At 41.1% G+C, this 20,608-nt stretch overlaps 2 protein-coding genes across 5 annotated transcripts in view; one reads left to right on the forward strand and one right to left on the reverse strand.

The window, feature by feature from the left end:
- Positions 1–10,493, forward strand: part of neurl1b (neuralized E3 ubiquitin protein ligase 1B) — a 134,932-nt gene extending 124,439 nt beyond the window's left edge. For all 4 annotated transcript variants that reach the window (XM_060927452.1, XM_060927451.1, XM_060927453.1 and 1 more), the window contains exons 4-5: positions 7,105–7,227; positions 9,516–10,493. In XM_060927452.1, the coding sequence (XP_060783435.1) occupies positions 7,105–7,227; positions 9,516–9,763 (371 nt within the window). In that variant the 3' untranslated portion in view covers positions 9,764–10,493. The remainder of the gene's footprint in view (positions 1–7,104; positions 7,228–9,515) is intronic.
- A 2,830-nt stretch (positions 10,494–13,323) lies between these two features.
- LOC132890528 (trypsin inhibitor ClTI-1-like) lies at positions 13,324–16,985 on the reverse strand. Its single transcript, XM_060927455.1, has 5 exons — positions 16,902–16,985; positions 16,593–16,777; positions 16,118–16,164; positions 15,918–16,027; positions 13,324–13,536 (listed from the first exon to the last, which is right to left on the reverse strand). Exons 2-5 carry the CDS (start codon positions 16,630–16,632, stop codon positions 13,479–13,481), a joined length of 255 nt encoding a protein of 84 aa, XP_060783438.1. The 5' UTR covers positions 16,633–16,777; positions 16,902–16,985; the 3' UTR covers positions 13,324–13,478.
- Between the last annotated feature and the right edge of the window lie 3,623 nt (positions 16,986–20,608).

Here is a 20,608-nt window from a genome sequence, read left to right on the forward strand (position 1 = left end):
CAGAAATATAGAAAATTCTAAACAGTTCACAAACTTTCAAGCACCACTGTACAGCCATTACTAAGACATGATGCTATAGACTCATGCTTTATCATGTGCTTCTCATGTTGATACACATTATTTCCATTAAATGTGTTTTACTTTATCCTCCCATATTTAGATATTTAGGTTCTCAGGTACTGGAAGATACACAATTAACACTGATAGTATTTTTTCATCGTCACTACTGGTTTATTGGGGAAATAAAAATAAATAATTGCTGTGAAAGTTGTGTTATATAACAAGAAAGATAATTAAGCTGTTACATCATCCACCAGCTAGATCCTACTTCCTGATGTTTTAGGTCATATTTATGCAGAAATATAGAAAATTCTAAAGGGTTTACAAACTTTCAAGCACCACTGTACATACACAGGGTATAGTGAGTACAGGGATACCCTATTAATGAATATGAGCAGTAGCCAGACAGCCGACACGTGTGTGTACGCAGTAAGCCTGCAACACCTGCCTACAACTCTTCAGCTCAAGCCCACATAACGATTTATTTTGGGGTTTTTTTAACCTTATTAATGAAATAAAAAACGGCAGACATATCTTGGGATCTGCAATACTAAAACTTTTTTTTTTCCCACGAGGGGGGTGTGTGCCGGCTCCACCCCCTCTTAAATCTGCGCCAGTGTTCTAGAACATCTCTCCTATCGACCTGAGCCCGTCTTAAAGTGATCCACAAAACAATATGTGAGGTGTCTGCTGAAATCTGGTAGATGTTTCGGTCTGTTTTTTTTTTTTTCCTTTTTTCTCGGGTCTGTAGGTCATGGTTAAAAATGGGGACATCTCCAGGGACAGTTCCAGTTGGGGACAGGCCACTAAAAACGGGGACTGTCCCCGGAAAACGGGGACACCTGGTCACCCTAATTTTTCGCAAATTGCTACTGTTATTTCGCCGGTTTGTTTACATTCTAAAGAGAAATGATTTTGTCCAACGTTTTGTATCAAGTTTTTATTTATTGAATTTGCAAAAAATAAAAAAATGCTTTGTTTCTCAAAAGCCATTGAATGTGGAGAGAATAAAACAGTTATTCCACTCAATTTCGTTATATATGGCTTATAGCCAACTCGGCGCTCTGTGCCTTGTTGGCTATCAGCTCATGTACAACTCGATTTTGTGGAATAACTGTTAAATATGTCACTGAGATCTGCAATGTTTTTTGTATGAAACATGCAAGTTTTTCAGCACAAGAAGATAAATCACATGTTGGCTTGAAGATATGAAGTTTTTCTTTTTATTATATAGACACACAAACAAAGTACACAAATTTATCAAAACAATTAATCAATTTCCTCACAAGTGACATAGAGATTTATGTCATGGTTTTGAATCTCCATGTCCTGGATGTAGCTCATATGAAAAATACGAGTGGCGTATTTCCCAGTGAAGTAATCATATCCATATAATACATAGTTACATATCACTAAAAATATGGCATTGCAGAGCTGCAGCAGGTATTGTTTTCTATAATAATAAGCAAAAAATAAGTAAAAGTAAGGTCTGAAGTGAACGTACTTCAGTAATACAGTACATTCTTTCTTAATATGCATTGTCCAAACTTGTCTATTATGGTATAAAAATCACAAACTGTCCCCTATCTGGTTGACTTTAATATGTAATATCATAGTATCTGTGATTTAGAGCCCAAAAATAGTGATTCTTGGCATTTTCACATCCAGTAATTGATTGATTTATTCTCTCCACTTTTTATGCTGTAAAACTATAGTCGGGTGAGCGTTGATGACATATGATCTTATTGTTAGGAGCACAGGGAGCCCCAAGCTAACTGAGGCTATCTAATGCATCTTGATTATCTAAGGCTTACACATGAAATATCTAGCTAGGGCCGCCATTCCTAACAGAACTGGCACTACGTGGTGAAAATAACATGCGCATGTGACCTCATTATATGTGTCTATGTATTATAATTGGGAGGCCAATGACTCACCACATCATGGTATCTTGAATTTTGTCTTCAACATCTGGGCCAGCTCCTCCTCAACTTCCAGAGTCGACCAGCACCACAGATAAATGATAAAGTTCAGTTTAATAAAGTGGGGCTTATGCCAAGATATGTAATGGTCACACATCACACACATCACATTATCTCTAGCCGCTTTATCCTTCTACAGGGTCGCAGGCAAGCTGGAGCCTATCCCAGCTGACTACGGGCGAAAGGCGGGGTACACCCTGGACAAGTCATATGTAATGGTAACAAAGGGATTTTTACTCAAAATTGGGGTCCATGCCATCCTCCAAATCTGGAATAAGGTCACCAGGAAAACAGGCCGCCAGCCTCGAAACCATCTTAAATCATATTTTATACTTTTTATTATGTTTTATATTTCTCTCCCCCCAGCCTAAAATAGCTTTCTTAATAGTTATGCACACATACAGTACTAGTCAGAAATTTGGACACGCCTACTCATTCATAGGTTTTTCTTTATTTTGACTACTAGTGCATCTCAAACAATTAGAAATTGAAATTTTAAGAAAGTGAAAATTTTATATATTCTAGATTCATTGCACATAAAAATGTTTCAAGCATTTTTCCATTTAAATTTTGATAATTATGGCCTACAGCGCAAACTTCTCAAAATATTAGAATATTTTTGTTTCAAGTTTGAGTAAAACAGTACAACCCCGATTCCAAAAAAGTTGGGACAAAGTTCAAAATGTAAATAAAAACGGAATGCAATGATGTGGAAGTTTCAAAATTCCATATTTTATTCAGAATACAACATAGATGACATATTAAATGTTTAAACTGAGAAAATGTATCATTTAAAGAGAAAAATTAGGTGGTTTTAAATTTCATGACAACAACACATCTCAAAAAAGTTGGGACAAGGCCATGTTTACCACTGTGAGACTCTCTTAGGTCTTTTTTGTCATATCTTCCATTTTATGATGCGCCATATGTTTTCTATGGGTGAAAGATCTGGACTGCAGGCTGGTCAGTTCAGTATCCGGACCCTTCTTCTACACAGCCATGATGCTGTAATTGATGCAGTATGTGGTTTGGCATTGTCATGTTGGAAAATGCAAGGTCTTCCCTGAAAGAGATGTCATCTGGATGGGAGCATATGTTGCTCTAGAACCTGGATATACCTTTCAGCACTGATGGTGTCTTTCCAGATGTGTAAGCTGCCCATGCCACACGCACTAATGCAACCCCATACCATCAGAGATGCAGGCTTCTGAACTGAGCGCTGATAACAACTTGGGTCGTCCTTCTCCTCTTTAGTCCGAATGACACGGCGTCCCTGATTTCCATAAAGAACTTCAAATTTTGATTCGTCTGACCACAGAACAGTTTTCCACTTTGCCACAGTCCATTTTAAATGAGCCTTGGCCCAGAGAAGACGTCTGCGCTTCTGGATAATGTTTAGATACGGCTTCTTCTTTGAACTATAGAGTTTTAGCTGGCAACGGCGGATGGCACGGTGAATTGTGTTCACAGATAATGTTCTCTGGAAATATTCCTGAGCCCATTTTGTGATTTCCAATACAGAAGCATGCCTATATGTGATGCAGTGCCGTCTAAGGGCCCGAAGATCACGGGCACCCAGTATGGTTTTCCGGCCTTGACCCTTACGCACAGAGATTCTTCCAGATTCTCTGAATCTTTTGATGATATTATGCACTGTAGATGATGATATGTTCAAACTCTTTGCAATTTTACACTGTCAAACTCCTTTCTGATATTGCTCCACTATTTGTCGGCGCAGAATTAGGGGGATTGGTGATCCTCTTCCCATCTTTACTTCCGAGAGCCGCTGCCACTCCAAGATGCTCTTTTTATACCCAGTCATGTTAATGACCTATTGCCAATTGACCTAATGAGTTGCAATTTGGTCCTCCAGCTGTTCCTTTTTTGTACCTTTAACTTTTCCAGCCTCTTATTGCCCCTGTCCCAACTTTTTTGAGATGTGTTGCTGTCATGAAATTTCAAATGAGCCAATATTTGGCATGAAATTTCAAAATGTCTCACTTTTGACATTTGATATGTTGTCTATGTTCTATTGTGAATACAATATCAGTTTTTGAGATTTGTAAATTATTGCATTCCGTTTTTATTTACAATTTGTACTTTGTCCCAACTTTTTTGGAATCGGGGTTGTATAAATACCATGTCTAATAATAAATACCGGTCTAGTTCAATACACACAACCACAATCATGAGGAAGACTGCTGACTTGACAGTTATCCAGAAGACGATCATCAACACCCTCCACAAGGAGAGTAAGCCACAGAAGGTCATTGCTGAAAAGGCTGGTTGGAAAAGGTGCACAAATAACAGCGATGACCACAGCCTTGAAAGGATTGTCAAGAAAAGTCGATTCAAGAACTTGGGAGAGCTTCACAAGAAGTGGACTGAGGCTGGTGTCAGTGCATCAAGAGCCACCACGCACAGATGTCTTCAGGAAAAGGACTACAACTGTCGCATTCCTAATATCAAGCCACTCCTGAACCGGAGATAACGTCAGAAGCATCTTACCTGGCCTAAGGAGAGAAAGAACTGGACTGTTGCTCAGTGGTCCAAAGTCCTCTTTAAAGATGAATGTAAATGTTGCATTTCATTTGGAAATCACGGTCCAAGAGTCTGGAGGAAGAGTGGAGAGACACAGAATCCAAAGTGTTTGAAATCCAGTGTGAAGGTTCTGCAGTCTGTGATGATTTGGGGTGCCATGTCATCTGCTGGTGTTGGTCCACTGTGTTTTATCAAGTCCAAAGTCAACACAGCCATCTACCAGGAGATTTTAAAGGACTTCATACTTCAATCTGCTGACAAGCTTTATGGAGATGCTGATTTCCTTTTCCAGCAGGACTTAGCACCTCCCCACAGTGCCAAAACTACTACCAAATGGTTTGCTGACCATGATATTACTGTGTTTGATTGGCCAGCCAACTCACCTGACTTGAACCCCATAGAGAATCTATGGGGTATTGTCAAGAGGAAGATGAGAAATACCCGACCCAAAAATACAGACGAACTGAAGGCTGCTATCAAAGCAACCTGGGCTTCAATAACACCTCAGCAGTGCCACAGGCTGATCACCTCCATGCCAAACCGCACTGATGTCGTAATTCGTGGTAAAGGAGCCCCGACCAAGTATTGAGATTATAAATGAACATACTTTTCAGAAATTGGATATTTCTGTATTGCAAATCCTTTGACTGATCTTATGAAATATTCTAATAATTTGAGATACTGGATTTCAGATATTCATGAGCTATAACTTAGTCATATTCATCAAAATTAAAACAAAAAAAAGACTTGAAATATTTCACTTTGTGTAATCAATATAGAATATATTTATCTTTGAGTTAAATTACAAAAAAAACTTTTTCCCAATAGTCTAATTATTTGAGATGCACTAGTATCTTCTACATTGTAGAACAATACTGAAACATCAAAACTCTGTAATAACATATGGAACATATATGGAAGTATGTGGTAAACAAACAAAAAAAAGTTAAAATATGTTTTAGATTCGGGGTGGCACAGTGGTGTAGTGGTTAGCGCTGTTGCCTCACAGCAAGAAGGTCCGGGTTCGAGCCCCATGGCCAGCGAGGGCCTTTCTGTGTGGAGTTTGCATGTTCTCCCCATGTCTGCGTGGGTTTCCTCCGGGTGCTCCGGTTTCCCCCACAGTCCAAAGACATGCAGGTTAGGTTAACTGGTGACTCTAAATTGACCGTAGGTGTGAATGTGAGTGTGAATGGTTGTCTATGTGTCAGCCCTGTGATGACCTGGCGACTTGTCCAGGGTGTACCCCGCCTTTCGCCCGTAGTCAGCTAGGATAGGCTCCAGCTTGCCTGCGACCCTGTAGAAGGATAAAGCGGCTAGAGATAATGAGATGAGATGAGATGAGATGTTTTAGATTCGGGGTGGCACGGTGGTGTAGTGGTTAGCGCTGTTGCCTCACAGCAAGAAGGTCCGGGTTCGAGCCCCGTGGCCAGCGAGGGCCTTTCTGTGCGGAGTTTGCATGTTCTCCCCGTGTCTGCGTGGGTTTCCTCCGGGTGCTCCGGTTTCCCCCACAGTCCAAAGACATGCAGGTTAGGTTAACTGGTGACTCTAAATTGACCGTAGGTGTGAATGGTTGTCTGTGTCTATGTGTCGGCCCTGTGATGACCTGGCGACTTGTCCAGGGTGTACCCCGCCTTTCGCCCGTAGTCAGCTGGGATAGGCTCCAGCTTGCCTGCGACCCTGTAGGACAGGATAAAGCGGCTAGAGATAATGAGATGAGATGAGATGTTTTAGATTCGGGGTGGCACGGTGGTGTAGTGGTTAGCGCTGTCACCTCACAGCAAGAAGGTCCGGGTTTGAGCCCCGTGGCCGGCGAGAGCCTTTCTGTGCGGAGTTTGCATGTTCTCCCCGTGTCCGCGTGGGTTTCCTCCGGGTGTTCCGGTTTCCCCCACAGTCCAAAGACATGCAGGTTAGGTTAACTGGTGACTCTACAGTAACTTGACCGTAGGTGTGAGTGTGAATGGTTGTCTGTGTCTATGTGTCAGCCCTGTGATGACCTGGCGACTTGTCCAGGGTGTACCCCGCCTTTCGCCTGTAGTCAGCTAGGATAGGCTCCAGCTTGCCTGCGACCCTGTAGAACAGGGTAAAGCGGCTAGAGATAATGAGATGAGATATTTTAGATTCTTCAAAGTAGCCAGCATTTACCTTGATGACTCTTTGCACACTACTGGCATTATCTTAACCAGCTTCATGAGGTAGTCACCTGGAACGCTTTTCAATTAACAGGTGCCTCGTCAAAAATTAATCAGTGCAATTTTTTGCCTTCTTAATGTGCTTAAGATCAAACGGTAAATAGCAAATAATAAAAATACAGTAAATAGCCCTATTCTACAAATGTAGTAGTCCATATTATGTCAAGAACCAACCAAGTCAAGAGAAATGAGATCCATCACTACTTTAAGACATGAAGTGGCTTTTAATTAAAAAATGAAGAAAAACCAATGAATTAGGTGTGTCCAAACTTGTACACAGACAAGAGCTCAGCCTTTCTTTAAATTTCTTTGTCTTTCACACAACCTTCCAGGAACGCTGCAGGCAAGTCCATCCACCTCCCCCTCTGTATCCCATGGCACAGCATCTGATGACAGTGACTCTGACCTGACTTTCGGTGTCAATAGATCCTCATCTGCCTCCGAGTCCTCACTGGGTGAGTGAAATTACAAAGCTCTGTGTTCATTACAGAATGATCTAACTGCTACAGCTAGCCTCTCTCATTGCAACTAAGCCTTCACCTTTAATCGTCGTGTTCTGTTCAGGGCAAAAATGAACCATTTTAATTGTTTTGCTACCATGAAGCATGACCCTTTTGGAGCTAGGAGGTAACAAGATGGAAATAAATATAATTTAAAATAAAGATGCATCTTTGGGGCAGCACGGTGGTGTAGTGGTTAGCGCTGTCGCCTCACAGCAAGAAGGTCCGGGTTTGAGCCCCGTGGCCGGTGAGGGCCTTTCTGTGTGGAGTTTGCATGTTCTCCCCGTGTCCGCGTGGGTTTCCTCCGGGTGCTCCGGTTTCCCCCACAGTCCAAAGACATGCAGGTTAGGTTAACTGGTGACTCTAAATTGACCGTAGGTGTGAATGTGAGTGTGAATGGTTGTCTGTGTCTATGTGTCAGCCCTGTGATGACCTGGCGACTTGTCCAGGGTGTACCCCGCCTTTCGCCCGTAGTCAGCTGGGATAGGCTCCAGCTTGCCTGCGACCCTGTAGAAGGATAAAGCGGCTAGAGATAATGTGATGTGTGTGTGAATTCAAATCCATGTACTGCAAACCTGCCACTGATAGACTATTAATCCTAAATTGTTTATTTTAAAAACAAAAAGGCTGTCTGCCAAATAAGTAAATGTTTAAGCTCCTGTCACATGAGAGTGTGACCACATTCCCCTGTGCAAACACACTGACCGACATGAGGTTTGCTTTTATTTTTTAAAAGTAATGATAGCTGTCCCAGGTCTGATTATCCATTGTTGCTCATATACATGGCTAGTTTGAAAGAAAGAACTCTCAGCACTGTATGTGTTTATTAAAGGAGAACTGAAGGCAAATTTTTTTTATTATCCAAATTCTATTTCTCATTTTATTAAATATAGGAAAGCATTTTTGATAGCTATAGCTATGCTGTCACTGCTATAGCAAGTTATGAGTGTTTGAAATATGCTATGTAATATATCAGTCCCTATGTCAAAGCAATAGCCGTAACCGAGATTCGTTGAGACCTGCGCGAGACATCGTAGGATGGAAGTAAAACGTACAGCGGAAATCAAAGTGACCAACCCTGTGTCCGAAATCACTCACTTGTTCACTACTCCCTATATAGGGAATTACTATATAGAGGACTATATAGTGAGCTCATTGGTAAAATGAAAAAACGCTTTCGGACACTAGTCCGTCGCGCTGGTATTTACGTCATTACTGTCGCACAATTAAAACGTGCCAGATCAGTCGGCTGGTGGGTTTTCAAAATAATAAACACATGCATGTATTTTTGTGATAAATCCATATTATACTGAGCGTATTTCCCACATTAATAAATACAAAGTACCTGCATCTTTCAGTTCTTTTAAATCAAGGCTGAATACTTTCTTCTTTGCTGCTGCCCTTTATTAAATCAAATTTGAGACTTTTAATTTGATTTCTTTCAGCGTGACTGCAATGCATGATGGGATATATTGCTTCAGTTAGTGACCATTGTTGTACACTTCTTTTCGTGATGCATTGTGGGAAACTTTGAGCGCACTATATAGGGTGTAAATAATCCTCCCTAAGGTTTCGGACAGCACTACAAAATGGCGTCCCCACTATATAGTGCCCTATACAGTGAGTAGGGAGCGATTTTGGACATAGGGCAACATCTGCCAACGTTGTCAAAAGACGCACGCCCTCTTTCGAATGCTGATGTAGTCAAGCCGGAAGTTTTGTTTGTTTTGACAGCAATCAGGAAAGTTTGAAAAAAGTAGGCAGTAATCGTCATTTAAGCTTGGTTTTTGTGCAATATTTTGTTTGGAAAAGAGTTTTCAAAATGGCGGCACTGACACCTGGCTGACACTTCACGTTCTGAAGTCTCGCACAAGTCTCGTGAAGATTGCGCAGATAAGCGACGCCTGCCGTGGACCAAACCAACTAAATTCAACATGGCTAAAAAACGAATAGGCCGATAAGTATAATATTTAATTGCAATTAGTTGCCAATACGAGTCACGATATAAGGTTACTAAAACCGAAAACGTAATTGAACAACACGTTAAGAAGTAAAGCAAGTTTAAAAATGACTTCCGTTCCCTTTTAAATTACCCCAATATTCACAGCCATGCCCTCAAACCCCAAATGCATTGCACAGGTGTTGAATGGTGGTTTTGCACTAATTCAGAAAAGCAGTAATGCATTTTCACTAGCGTGTTTGCACTCCTCTAAATCCTGACATTTATCTGCGTTTGTTCTTAGTGACAGCCCCCAGCTCTCCTCTCAGTCCCCCCATCTCGCCCAGCCTCTCCTTTCCAGAGACGCCACTGAACAGTAAGGGCAGCGAATGCACCGTGTGCTTCGATCAGGAGGTGGACACCGTCATTTACACATGTGGACACATGTGTCTCTGTCATGAGTGTGGACTCAAGCTAAAGAAACAGATCAACGCTTGCTGTCCGATCTGCCGGAGACCCATCAAGGACGTGATCAAAACTTACAGGCCATGAGACAACACAGCAGCAGAGAACCAGCTTTCTGTTCTGAAGGAGTTTGCATTTCAGGACTGTTTTGTAGCTTTGACTCCTGTAGCATAACCTCACTATCCCCAACCCCAAACTCCCCACCCACCCCAACTTTCCTTACCCCTTCCTCTTGCAGTGGAACGAAGTTTGTCTGAGCGAGCATCAGACATTTTAGTGCCTTTGACACGTGTCTCAAAAGCATCACCTACCAACCTGACAATCATATTTGATAGAGATATACAGAATATATATGACTTATCAAAAGGACACTGAGAGGCTTGTTTAAGCAATGAAACTAACAAATGTAAACAATTAATAACTATTTTGGTTTGATATTTTAAAAGTAAATATGTATTTCCAGTTGTGTGAAATGGAGAATAAAAGAAATCCATTCATATGTATTGTGAAAGATGAGAGGACATTTATTGCACTTAACTGAGTAAACTATATCTGCAGATAGCCAGGATCTGAAGGCATTTCTGTATAAACAAGTACTGCATTTTAGGGAAATGCAACAAAAATATTTTTTATAAAAGTTTATTTCAGTATTTTAGCTGTATGGGGGTGTCGTGGCTCAGGTGGCTAAGGCACCATACCATAAATCTGGGGAACCGGGTTCGATTCCAACCTGAGGTCGTTTCCCGATCCCTCGCTGTCTCATTTCCTGTCTCTACACTGTCCTATCCAATAAAGGTGAAAAAAAGCCCCCAAAAAAGTATTTTAGCTGTATGATTTATGTGAATGGTATATAACTGGTAAATGCATTCTTTTACTGAGGAAACTCCCCATTTTTAATTTCATGCATAATCTCTGCACAGTTAATAGAAGCTGTAAAGGTCAACTATGTGTCGATGTGTAGAGTTTCCTCCACAAAGCACACAAAACAATGTTTTGTGTTCACTATAACCAGACATGGGTGGCACGGTGGTGTAGTGGTTAGCACTGTCGCCTCACAGCAAGAAGGTCCGGGTTCGAGCCCCGTGGCCGGCGAGGGCCTTTCTGTGCGGAGTTTGCGTGTTCTCCCCGTGTCCGCGTGGGTTTCCTCCGGGTGCTCCGGTTTCCCCCACAGTCCAAAGACATGCAGGTTAGGTTAACTGGTGACTCTAAATTGACCGTAGGTGTGAATGTGAGTGTGAATGGTTGTCTGTGTCTATGTGTCAGCCCTGTGATGACCTGGCGACTTGTCCAGGGTGTACCCCACCTTTCGCCCGTAGTCAGCTGGGATAGGCTCCAGCTTGCCTGCGACCCTGTAAAACAGGATAAAGCGGCTAGAGATAATGAGATGAGAATGAGATAACCAGACATTTTTTTTTTCCAGAAGAATTTGAAACATGCATATTATACCCTTCAGAAAATAAACTTACCACAAACTTTTTTTTTTTTTTGGGGGGGGGGGGGGGGGGGTTAATTCATGGGTTATTTAACACTTTCTTGGATCAATAAGGGTTTTAAGCAGCCTAGGCTTCACTCAGTTGTAGGGTTATACATTAAGAGTGCAGATCAATATATATATATATATATATATATGGGTCTATCTCAGAAGCTGGGTCTGTGGGGGTACCCCACTAAATATACTCAGTCAATAAACTATACGGTTTTGAATAGTGTTGGTTTTAATTTGAAATAAAATGATGAAATAATACAGATAAAACTAAAACTTTGATGTGAATACTCTTCAGAATTTGGCAAAAATTCTGCAAATTTGTGGAAAAATGGCGGCTTGATCTGGGACATGATAAATGGTTGACTCCATCGCATTCCCTTAAAAAGGTTGTAGTCCACTGAAAAGTCTAGTGATCACTAATTGTATTTTAAGTTGTAACTTTATACACCTAAGGATTGGTGCGCTCACAGAATAATCATAACCGTAATAAAACATCATGCAAAATACTTGATCACCGTTGTAACTCCATTTTCCGCATACCCAAAACCAATACGATCGTGTGTTTTGATCTAAATGGAAAGCCTCAGGGTCAAGGTCACTACCTCACCAAAAGTAGTAACTTAAAATCACTACGCCATATAAAAATTTAGTTATAAATCTGCAATTTTGTTTTTTAAAACGAAAGCTGAAAGTTAGGTATAGAATACGTTTCTTACAGAATATGTTATGATGGTAGCTGGTCTTGTATGAATTTCTGAGCTATAAAATGAGTTGTGGTCTATTTTTTTTTTTACCGTAGCGTGTTATTTGTGTGCGGGGAAGGACACACAATGATTTGCATGTGTAGAATGGAATTTTCCACTACAACAGTTAGAAGTTGATCGTGCTTCCATTTGCGATCTGTGTTACGCGGGTGATCTGTTCAGACGTTATCACTGAAAAGGTGAGTTTTGACAGTTTTATTGTTTTAGTCTTGCAGTATAAGGCAATAGAATGTTTCTTTTTCATCTTACTTTCATATTTCGTAGTGTTTGCGTATTTTTGGCCAATATTTTGCAACCATGGTCAATTTAGATCGAACTTTTGATAGAATCTACAGCCAGTCATTTTGCCCCGCCCCCGCCTCATCCAGTGCGGTAGTGATGTCCCGTTGCTCGCACGCCACAGCAGAGACCCGTGCGACCTTCAGCCGGTACAGTCGCTGTTCTTTTACCACCGTCGTTCTTCTCATCTTTCCAGTGTGTTCTTGATTTTTCCCCCATCATGTCCCATTTTGCCATATCAATATTTAAGTGAATAATCAATTCAGTCATCATAACTTGGCATTTTTAACCCAAGCAATCAAAAAGAGGAAATTTATTCAATATTTTCACTCATCTGAAGGAGGGGCTTTAATTCTTCATGATGTAGTTATTTTATGTGTAAATCAATTTTACAAAAGCATTTGAATTGTAAAATTTTTGATTTCACAATGGAGGCCAGATAAAGCAAGACACTATATTCTTATTAAACATAACATTGAGTGTTGGGTAAATGCAAGAAAAAAAAAAAAGGGTAAAAAGTTTATTTTTTTACCATAATGTCCCAAATGAGAGACCAGTTTCTGAGACGGACCCACATTATTTTTTTAATAAATTACACTGACAGCATCAAATACCACAACTGCATTTGCTGAACGTAAGCTTATTGTACATGTGTGATTATCACCAATTTACATAATGTGATTCCCCCCCCAAACAAAAATACATCAAAACAGAAGTCTTGCCTTGCTCCTGGAAATAACTGCCTCTAGAGTTCCCCATAATGTGTCATTCCTGATACAGTTCAAGTGGTGTTAAATCAGGGATTGAACTAGACTCAAATTAAAAGTTAAGTGATTATTAGAATTGTACTCAGGAAAAATGTTGACATGCACACTGCTTAAATGTAGATCATTTATACTACGTGTTTGGATCAAGTGTAATTTCGTTTTTTTAAAATTAACAACTCTAGAGCCACCTGTACCTGGTTAGTCAGTAGCAAATAACTTTTTTGCTTGTGATATTTATACCCTTGCACAGAAAATGTGACTATTTGTATTAAAACAGTTGTACATGAAGCTGCTTAATGAGCATGAATGTCAATGGATCAGTGCTATTACAGACAGACAACACACGTGATCTGGCAGAAGTCTCACTTCTTTAATACAGAATTTAGACATAAAATCCAAAACACATGAGGAAAAAGAACAAATCTAAAACCGGTCAAATGATATTCCATATTAAAAGACAGTCTTTTGATGGATCATAATCCGGATATATGCATCATTATTCCTGTTCATCCAAACACTGAACACTCCCCTGTCTGGACTATGTAAGCATTGAGAAGTTTTTGCCTGTTAAAAAAAAAAAAAAGACAGTAGTAAGTACTGGGCTTACAGTAAGTGCTGCACTGCAATCATAAAATATGCTCATAAGTGTCCATATTTGTGGTATTCATTTGATGATTGTTTACATCAGGGGTGTCCAAACTGATCCATAAAGGGCCGTGTGGCTGCAGGTTTTCATTCCAGCCATGCAGCAGCACACCTAATTTGGCTTATTCAATCAACTGACACACCCACCCTTTAATCAAGGGTGGGTGTGGCTGCAAGTATTTGACTGTGTGAAGATTGATTGAATGAGCCAAGTTAGGTGTGCTGCTGCCTGGCTGGAATGAAAACCTGCAGCCACACGGCCCTTTATGGATCAGTTTGGACACCCCTGGTTTACATGTTCAAAATAAATAAGCAGAAAACAAGAAAAGCAAAACAGCATTTGCAACAAGAACACGTAAAAAGCTACTAAATTAGAAAATAAACCATAAATATACGTAATAATAAATCAAAAATACAAACAAGGATGGCGGACAGTGGTGTAGTGGTTAGCGCTGTCGCCTCACAGCAAGAAGGTCCGGGTTCAAGCCCCGTGGCCGGCGAGGGCCTTTCTGTGCGGAGTTTGCATGTTCTCCCCGTGGGTTTCCTCCGGGTGCTCCGGTTTCCCCCAAAGACATGCAGGTTAGGTTAACTGGTGACTGAGGGTGTATTCAGACCAGGATAGTTCACTTGCTTTGGTCCGAACCAAATGTTTTTTTTATTTTTTCATTTTGGTGCGGTTCGCTTTCACACTGTACATTTTAGTAAGCGGACCAAAATCTGTCAACAAAGCCACGCGCCCTGAGGTCGTTCAGCTATTGGTCAGAGACGACACGCGCACAAAGCGTTAAGTTCAAAAGTAGTCATGGAGGCTTTCCGTGCTGTTATTCTTTTTAATGTCATCAAAGCTATACGTTTTTTCCAGTTTTCACTGTTTTCACAATTGTGCGATTACTATGCTGTTGTACAAGTAATTTATCAACGACGACTTCAAAAGGGCAAGGCGGCTACGGAGGATAGCACTGATGAGTGCACATCATGTTGTGACAATTCTGGCTCTTCACGCAATAGATGAACTTCTTTTTTGCGTCGCTAGTACCGCCACTTTTTGAAAGAATGCCCCTGATTTTAATGTAGGTCTGACGGAGTTTCTTCACTTTTAGCCGACATTGTTCTGGGGAGCGCGTGAACCCCTTCCCCTTCATTTTCTCACTGAATACAGCAAACACGTCGGCATTTTTGTGTGTTCTCTCCAAAAGCTCAGATATGTGGACATCTGCCCATATATCCACAAGGGTACGCGTTTCTTCCTCGGCCCACGTTTGCCCCCTACTCATTTTTTGTACTCTGTAGTCTAGCCTACCACTGGTCTGAATGACTGAACGACTGTTGTAAGGTTCCCTTGACAACCGAAACAGTGTTTGCACTTTGCGGTGGAGTGTCAAGACTCTGTTTCCCATAATGCTCGACAAGCGACGGAAGCTCCCGAGGTACAAAAAAGCAAAACTGTCAGATTAGGTCCGGTCTGCTTTCACACCTCCAAAAGGTCTGCACCGAGTCCGACCTTGCAGCTCGGTCTCGGTCCGCTTGTTTGGTCCGGACCAGAGTTCGGTGGTTTGTATTCAGACCAACCCAAAGGGTCTGGACCAAGGGAAATTTGGTTTGTTCAGTTGTTTGGTCCGGACCAAACAACGTAGGTGTGAGTACGCCCTAAATTGACCGTAGGTGTGAATGTGAATGGTTGTCTGTGTGTCAGCCCTGTGATGACCTGGCGACTTGTCCAGGGTGTTTCGCCCATAGCCAGCTGGGATAGGCTCCAGCTTGCCTGCGACCCTGTAGAACAGGATAAAGCGGCTAGAGATAATGAGATGAGACAAACAAGGACGCACTAAGCGGTTTTCAGTTTACATGTCTGAAAAAGAGTGGGCTGAAGTAAAAACTTTTCATTTAAAATAAAAAAGGATACTCAAGTCACACTGGGGGAACCAAACCAAACACCAACCAACTCCTCAGGGACCCCCAGCCAGACCAGGTTTGTGTTACACTCCCAACACACCTCGGCCAGGTAATTGAGACCTATAGAGTCTTTGTTTACCCAATTCAGGTGTATCAAGATCTGAGACGGAACAAAAACCATGTCTAACTGTTGGTTCCCATGGATTCAAGGGAAAACTGGGTGGTTAAAGAATCCAAGAAGTGAGATTGGGAGATATGGGGGTAGATTCTGTAGAGTACATGTTCCCAACCCTGGTGCTGCAGTAGAAGTAGAACCCCGTGAGTGTTTCCCCTGTTCCCAGCAAAACCTGATAGAAACTAAGCAGCTGATAAAGAGCGAAAATGTACAGAACAGAGGAGAAACGTACCGATTTTCAAAGCAGAACATGCACTCATTTGCATAAGTCTTCCCATCGGAGCCGCACACAGGGCTGTACTCGCGCGTGCACATTGGGAAGACGTATTTTTCGCAAGCAGCCTGTCCAAACAAAAACAAGCAAACAAAAAACACATTACACAACACTGACACCTCCGCCAAACAGAACAGACAAACTGGTTATCCACCCACCTCCGGTGAGTTCTCGCGGTTTGGAACGACACCTGTTTTTGCCAAAACTAGAAGAAAAATAGGGTCGTCAATTAAATTATTTAAGCCTGTAGGCTACAGCATGCACAAAAACAAACCGGTGCGTCAGTGAACATCAACAGCGCATCCTCTTGCGCATAAGGAGGGTTTTTTTTTAAATCGATTATTCTTACCATGCCTAAACTTTGTGTTCAAGTCTAGATATGTGAAGTTCGTAATAGTAAATAGCCCCCCCCCAGTCCGTACGGGCTATTTTGCCTGTACTTCATTTTATTTTTAATATCTCAAACCTTTTAAACATACAACTCCAAAAAATACTATCATGTATTGGTATACTATTAGAAATATCCTCCAAGAAAAGAACGAAAGCCTCATTAGTCAACTTCACTGATCTTACCAAGACTATATTATATTTATTATTATATTATATATTATATACAAGAGCTAAAAGACTCACCAGCCACAGAGAGCAGGATGAGAAAGATCCGCACAAACATGATGAATTCACTCACTGACAAAACGCTGGAATGACGCTCAGGGCCGCGCGCGCGCCCATTTATCACTCCGCTGCTTGCTGACTGAGCGCGAGGCCGACAGGTGGCGCTCGAGCGCTAAGTTTTCACAGAGAGCTCATGACCGAGTCTGTTCCGGTGCAGAAGATGGAAGAGAAATACAAAGGAAAGAAGTGATTTCGATACGTCACTCGATACGTTTTCCACCTCAGATGAGAGTATTATCAGGGTGAATCTGTTACAGAAACACAAACCCCAACTTTGTAGGCTGATTCCAGTCCTCGAAGACTGTTTAGGTCATGAAGAACCGCATTCTGTACAGAATAATGATAACGCGAGTCAGTGAATCATAGCCGCTTCCCTCAGATCACTAAAGAATCGACTCTATCAAACTCCCGAATGACTCTTTATACCATCTTAAAGGAACAGTCCACCGTACTTCCATAATGAAATATGTTCTTCTCTGAATTGAGACGAGCTGCTCCGTACCTCTCCGAGCTTTGTGCGACCTCCCGGTCAGTCAGACGCGCTGTTACTCCTGTTAGCAATGTAGCTAGGCTCAGCATGGCCAATGGTATTTTTTGGGGCTGTAGTTAGATGCGACCAAACTCTTCCACATTTTTCCTGTTTACATAGGTTTATATGACCAGTGACATGAAACAAAGTTCAGTTACACAAATTGAAACGTGGCGATTTTCTATGCTATGGAAAGTCCGCACTATAATGACAGGCGTACTAACACCTTCTGCGCGCTTCGACAGCGCATTGATACCTTCACTCGGAGTTGTACCATTTTTTTTTTTTTTTAGACAGGGCGGACGGACCAGGGCATTCGCCCGCCTGGCCGTGCCCGACAAGGAGCGCTCTCAGCCGGCTTGGGAGGCAGACGGCAGCCCCTCCTGGAAGTGTGGTTTTACCATGGGCCTCATGCGGAAAAATGACAAAGTCCCAATTTTACCATGGGGCTCGAGTTGTATCATTTTTTTTTTTTAGACAGGGCGGACAGACCAGGGCATTCACCCACCTGGCCGTGCCCAAAGAGGAGTGAAGGCATCAATGCGCTGTCGAAGCGCGCAGAAGGTGTTAGTACGCCTGTCATTATAGTGCGGACTTTCCATAGCATAGAAAATCGCCACGTTTCAATTTGTGTAACTGAACTTTGTTTCATGTCACTGGTCATATAAACCTATGTAAACAGGAAAAACGTGGAAGAGTTTGGTCGCATCTAACTACAGCCCCAAAAAATACCATTGGCCATACTGAGCCTAGCTACATTGCTAACAGGAGTAACAGCGCGTCTGACTGACTGGGAGGTCGCACAAAGCTCGGAGAGGTATGGATCAGCTCGTCTCAATTCAGAGAACATCATATTTCATTATGGAAGTACGGTGGACTGTTCCTTTAACAGTCAAAGTTGTTAGTCTTTGCCCATCGATAAAACCTGACACTAGCCCCACTACATTATGAATGGAGATGAAGTCTTTATTTAAAGAGGTTTTTTTTTTTTTTTTACATAATACCAGATTTGGTCTCCTAGTCAATGCCAAACCAGCTTCACTGGGAGACCAAATTTTAAACCAAGTCATGTCTTGTCATTTGGTTCAATCAGTTGCAATTAATTAACCAAGTACCATGCAAGTATACATTTAACAAGGAAAATGAAGATCTGTGTTATAAGATATACACACAAGATCATGTTGGTTAAGAAAAACAAAACTAAAATTTGGTTACTGAGATGGCTGATGTCAGAATCTGATGTCATTACTGTGTAACTTTGAGTGTCTTTGACATAACATTTGTGCTTGGTAATTGCTCTTGATAGCTGTGTAGTCACTGTAGTGTGTTTGTCTGTATGCTGATTGGTGAACCACTTTGCATCACAGAATATGGCGCAACGGTGCAGCCGCATGGACTCTGGGGCCTGTGATTGTATTGCCCTGACCAGTTGGTCTCCTAGTGGAAAATCCTTTAAAAAAAAAATGCCCTGCCGCACGGTGATACATTTGCACTGAGAAATGCATGAAGCAATCCAGGATTAATGTTTACCTCAGCAATGCGCCATGTTACATAAGAAGAGCTGTAAACATGGTGTCGCACACAGATAAGAGTCATATCTGCAGGCCTTTCACTGGAAACTACTCAGACACAGTTGCATTGTGTCTGATTAACAGTATTAGAGAATCGTCAATACAGAATGTTTGTTTTTAAACGAGATCACTTCATCTATGCTGTCCTCCCATTAAAAAAAAAAAAACTTCAGAAACAGATGTGTCACATGAAAGCAGAAAATCAGATGTGAGTCACTGCAGCCTGGTGATGTGAAAGCTGGAAGATATTCAAAGATTCGAAGTTCAAGGATAAATAAATAAATCAGCCAAATATTAACACATGATGCCTCTTTCCAACTGCAGTAAGACAACGAGCTTCAACAAAATCATACATTACACATTACATGTCAACCTTTAGTTCCCCATGCCCTTATAAAATCTGTACTTTTCCCTTACATACACCCATGAGCCCTTATACACGAGAAAAAATTCCAATATATAATCCAGAGCACCGATTGTTTTATTCCACATTATAAATATGCCTATTACAATACAAGTGTATCAAGTTAAAGGGATCAAATAAGCATGTACTGAATAAAAAGAAATTTTAGATCCCAGAAAAAACTACTGAATTAAAAAGGACTACGTACAGTCAAGTAAACAATTAGAGAATGACTGAACTATAAAACTTAATTTAATATACATTGTATCAGTAATCCCAGAATTATTGATGTAAATTTTACAAATAAAATGTATTAAATAGTTCATAAAAATTACACAAAGTTCTATTTGACAAGTGTTGACATCACCTACAATATTACATTCCACCAAAGAAAATTACTTGAAATAACAGCAGTACTAAGTAGGTATGTTAATTAAAATAGTAGTAAATGAAGGTTAGTATGAGTTCCATTTGAGAAAAAAAAGGTGCTAGATCCAACTAAAGATGACTGAACCACATCAAGTATATTATGTAAACAAGGATAAGTGAAAATATTAATAAATTATGAAGTTAAATTGAAAATCTTCCCAGTAATTTATAACAAGAATTTAAATCTTATTCCTTTTTGGAGTGTTCTTTGTTGTACAAAGATGTTGCAGATTTGGCACTAGCTATAATATCACTGCTTGGGTAGCAGTTGTAGCTCTTCATCACAGTTCATTTTAATTTAAAGATATGCAGTTAATGTGTCTGCAGCCATATTTTTTTTTCTGTCCTCGGTATGAATTTTCCTAACCAATGAAAAAGCCCTCTCACTATCTGCATTGCTATGTGGGAGGCACAGCAAAGCAGTAAAAAGTTGTTTCAGCACTGGAAACCTGGCAACACCCAGAGCAGTTTTTACATCGAAGACCTTTCCCCAATATACATCTATTATTTTCCTGGTCAGTAAAAGAAAAAGTCAGAGCACGACAAACATGTAGATGTTGTTAAATTGCTTCCATCCCCTACTACACATTTTAGAGACAGGTTACCAACGGTCGTTACCACCACTACTCTTCATTCAATACTTTTCCAGTTTACTGACGACTGATGGTAGTAACGAGTGTTGGTCATCTGTGTCTACATATAATGTCTATCAGCAATTAAAATGTTTAGGGAAGCGAAACCAGAAATCGCCGGGTAACTACAGTTGCCATTATATAAAACGGCGACTTCCAGTATCGCCTCCCTAAATTATCATGATAATGGAGGAAGCTTTCCTACATGCAAACAGTAAAAACTTGAATAAATAAATAAAAACAAAATGCTTACCTGTGCAGTCTTTGAATCGGGCAACTTTTTTCGCTAGCTGCAAAAAATGGTCTGCCACAGTCGGGGGGGTGGGGGGGTGGGGGGTGGGGGGTGTTGTGTTCCACGAGAAATTGGCAGAACATAACTTCTGCAGCCGTCACAGAAGCCTGGGCAGTCC

The sequence above is a fragment of the Neoarius graeffei genome, chromosome 8 (assembly GCF_027579695.1).
Source record: "Neoarius graeffei isolate fNeoGra1 chromosome 8, fNeoGra1.pri, whole genome shotgun sequence".
In the NCBI taxonomy this organism is placed as follows: domain Eukaryota; kingdom Metazoa; phylum Chordata; class Actinopteri; order Siluriformes; family Ariidae; genus Neoarius; species Neoarius graeffei.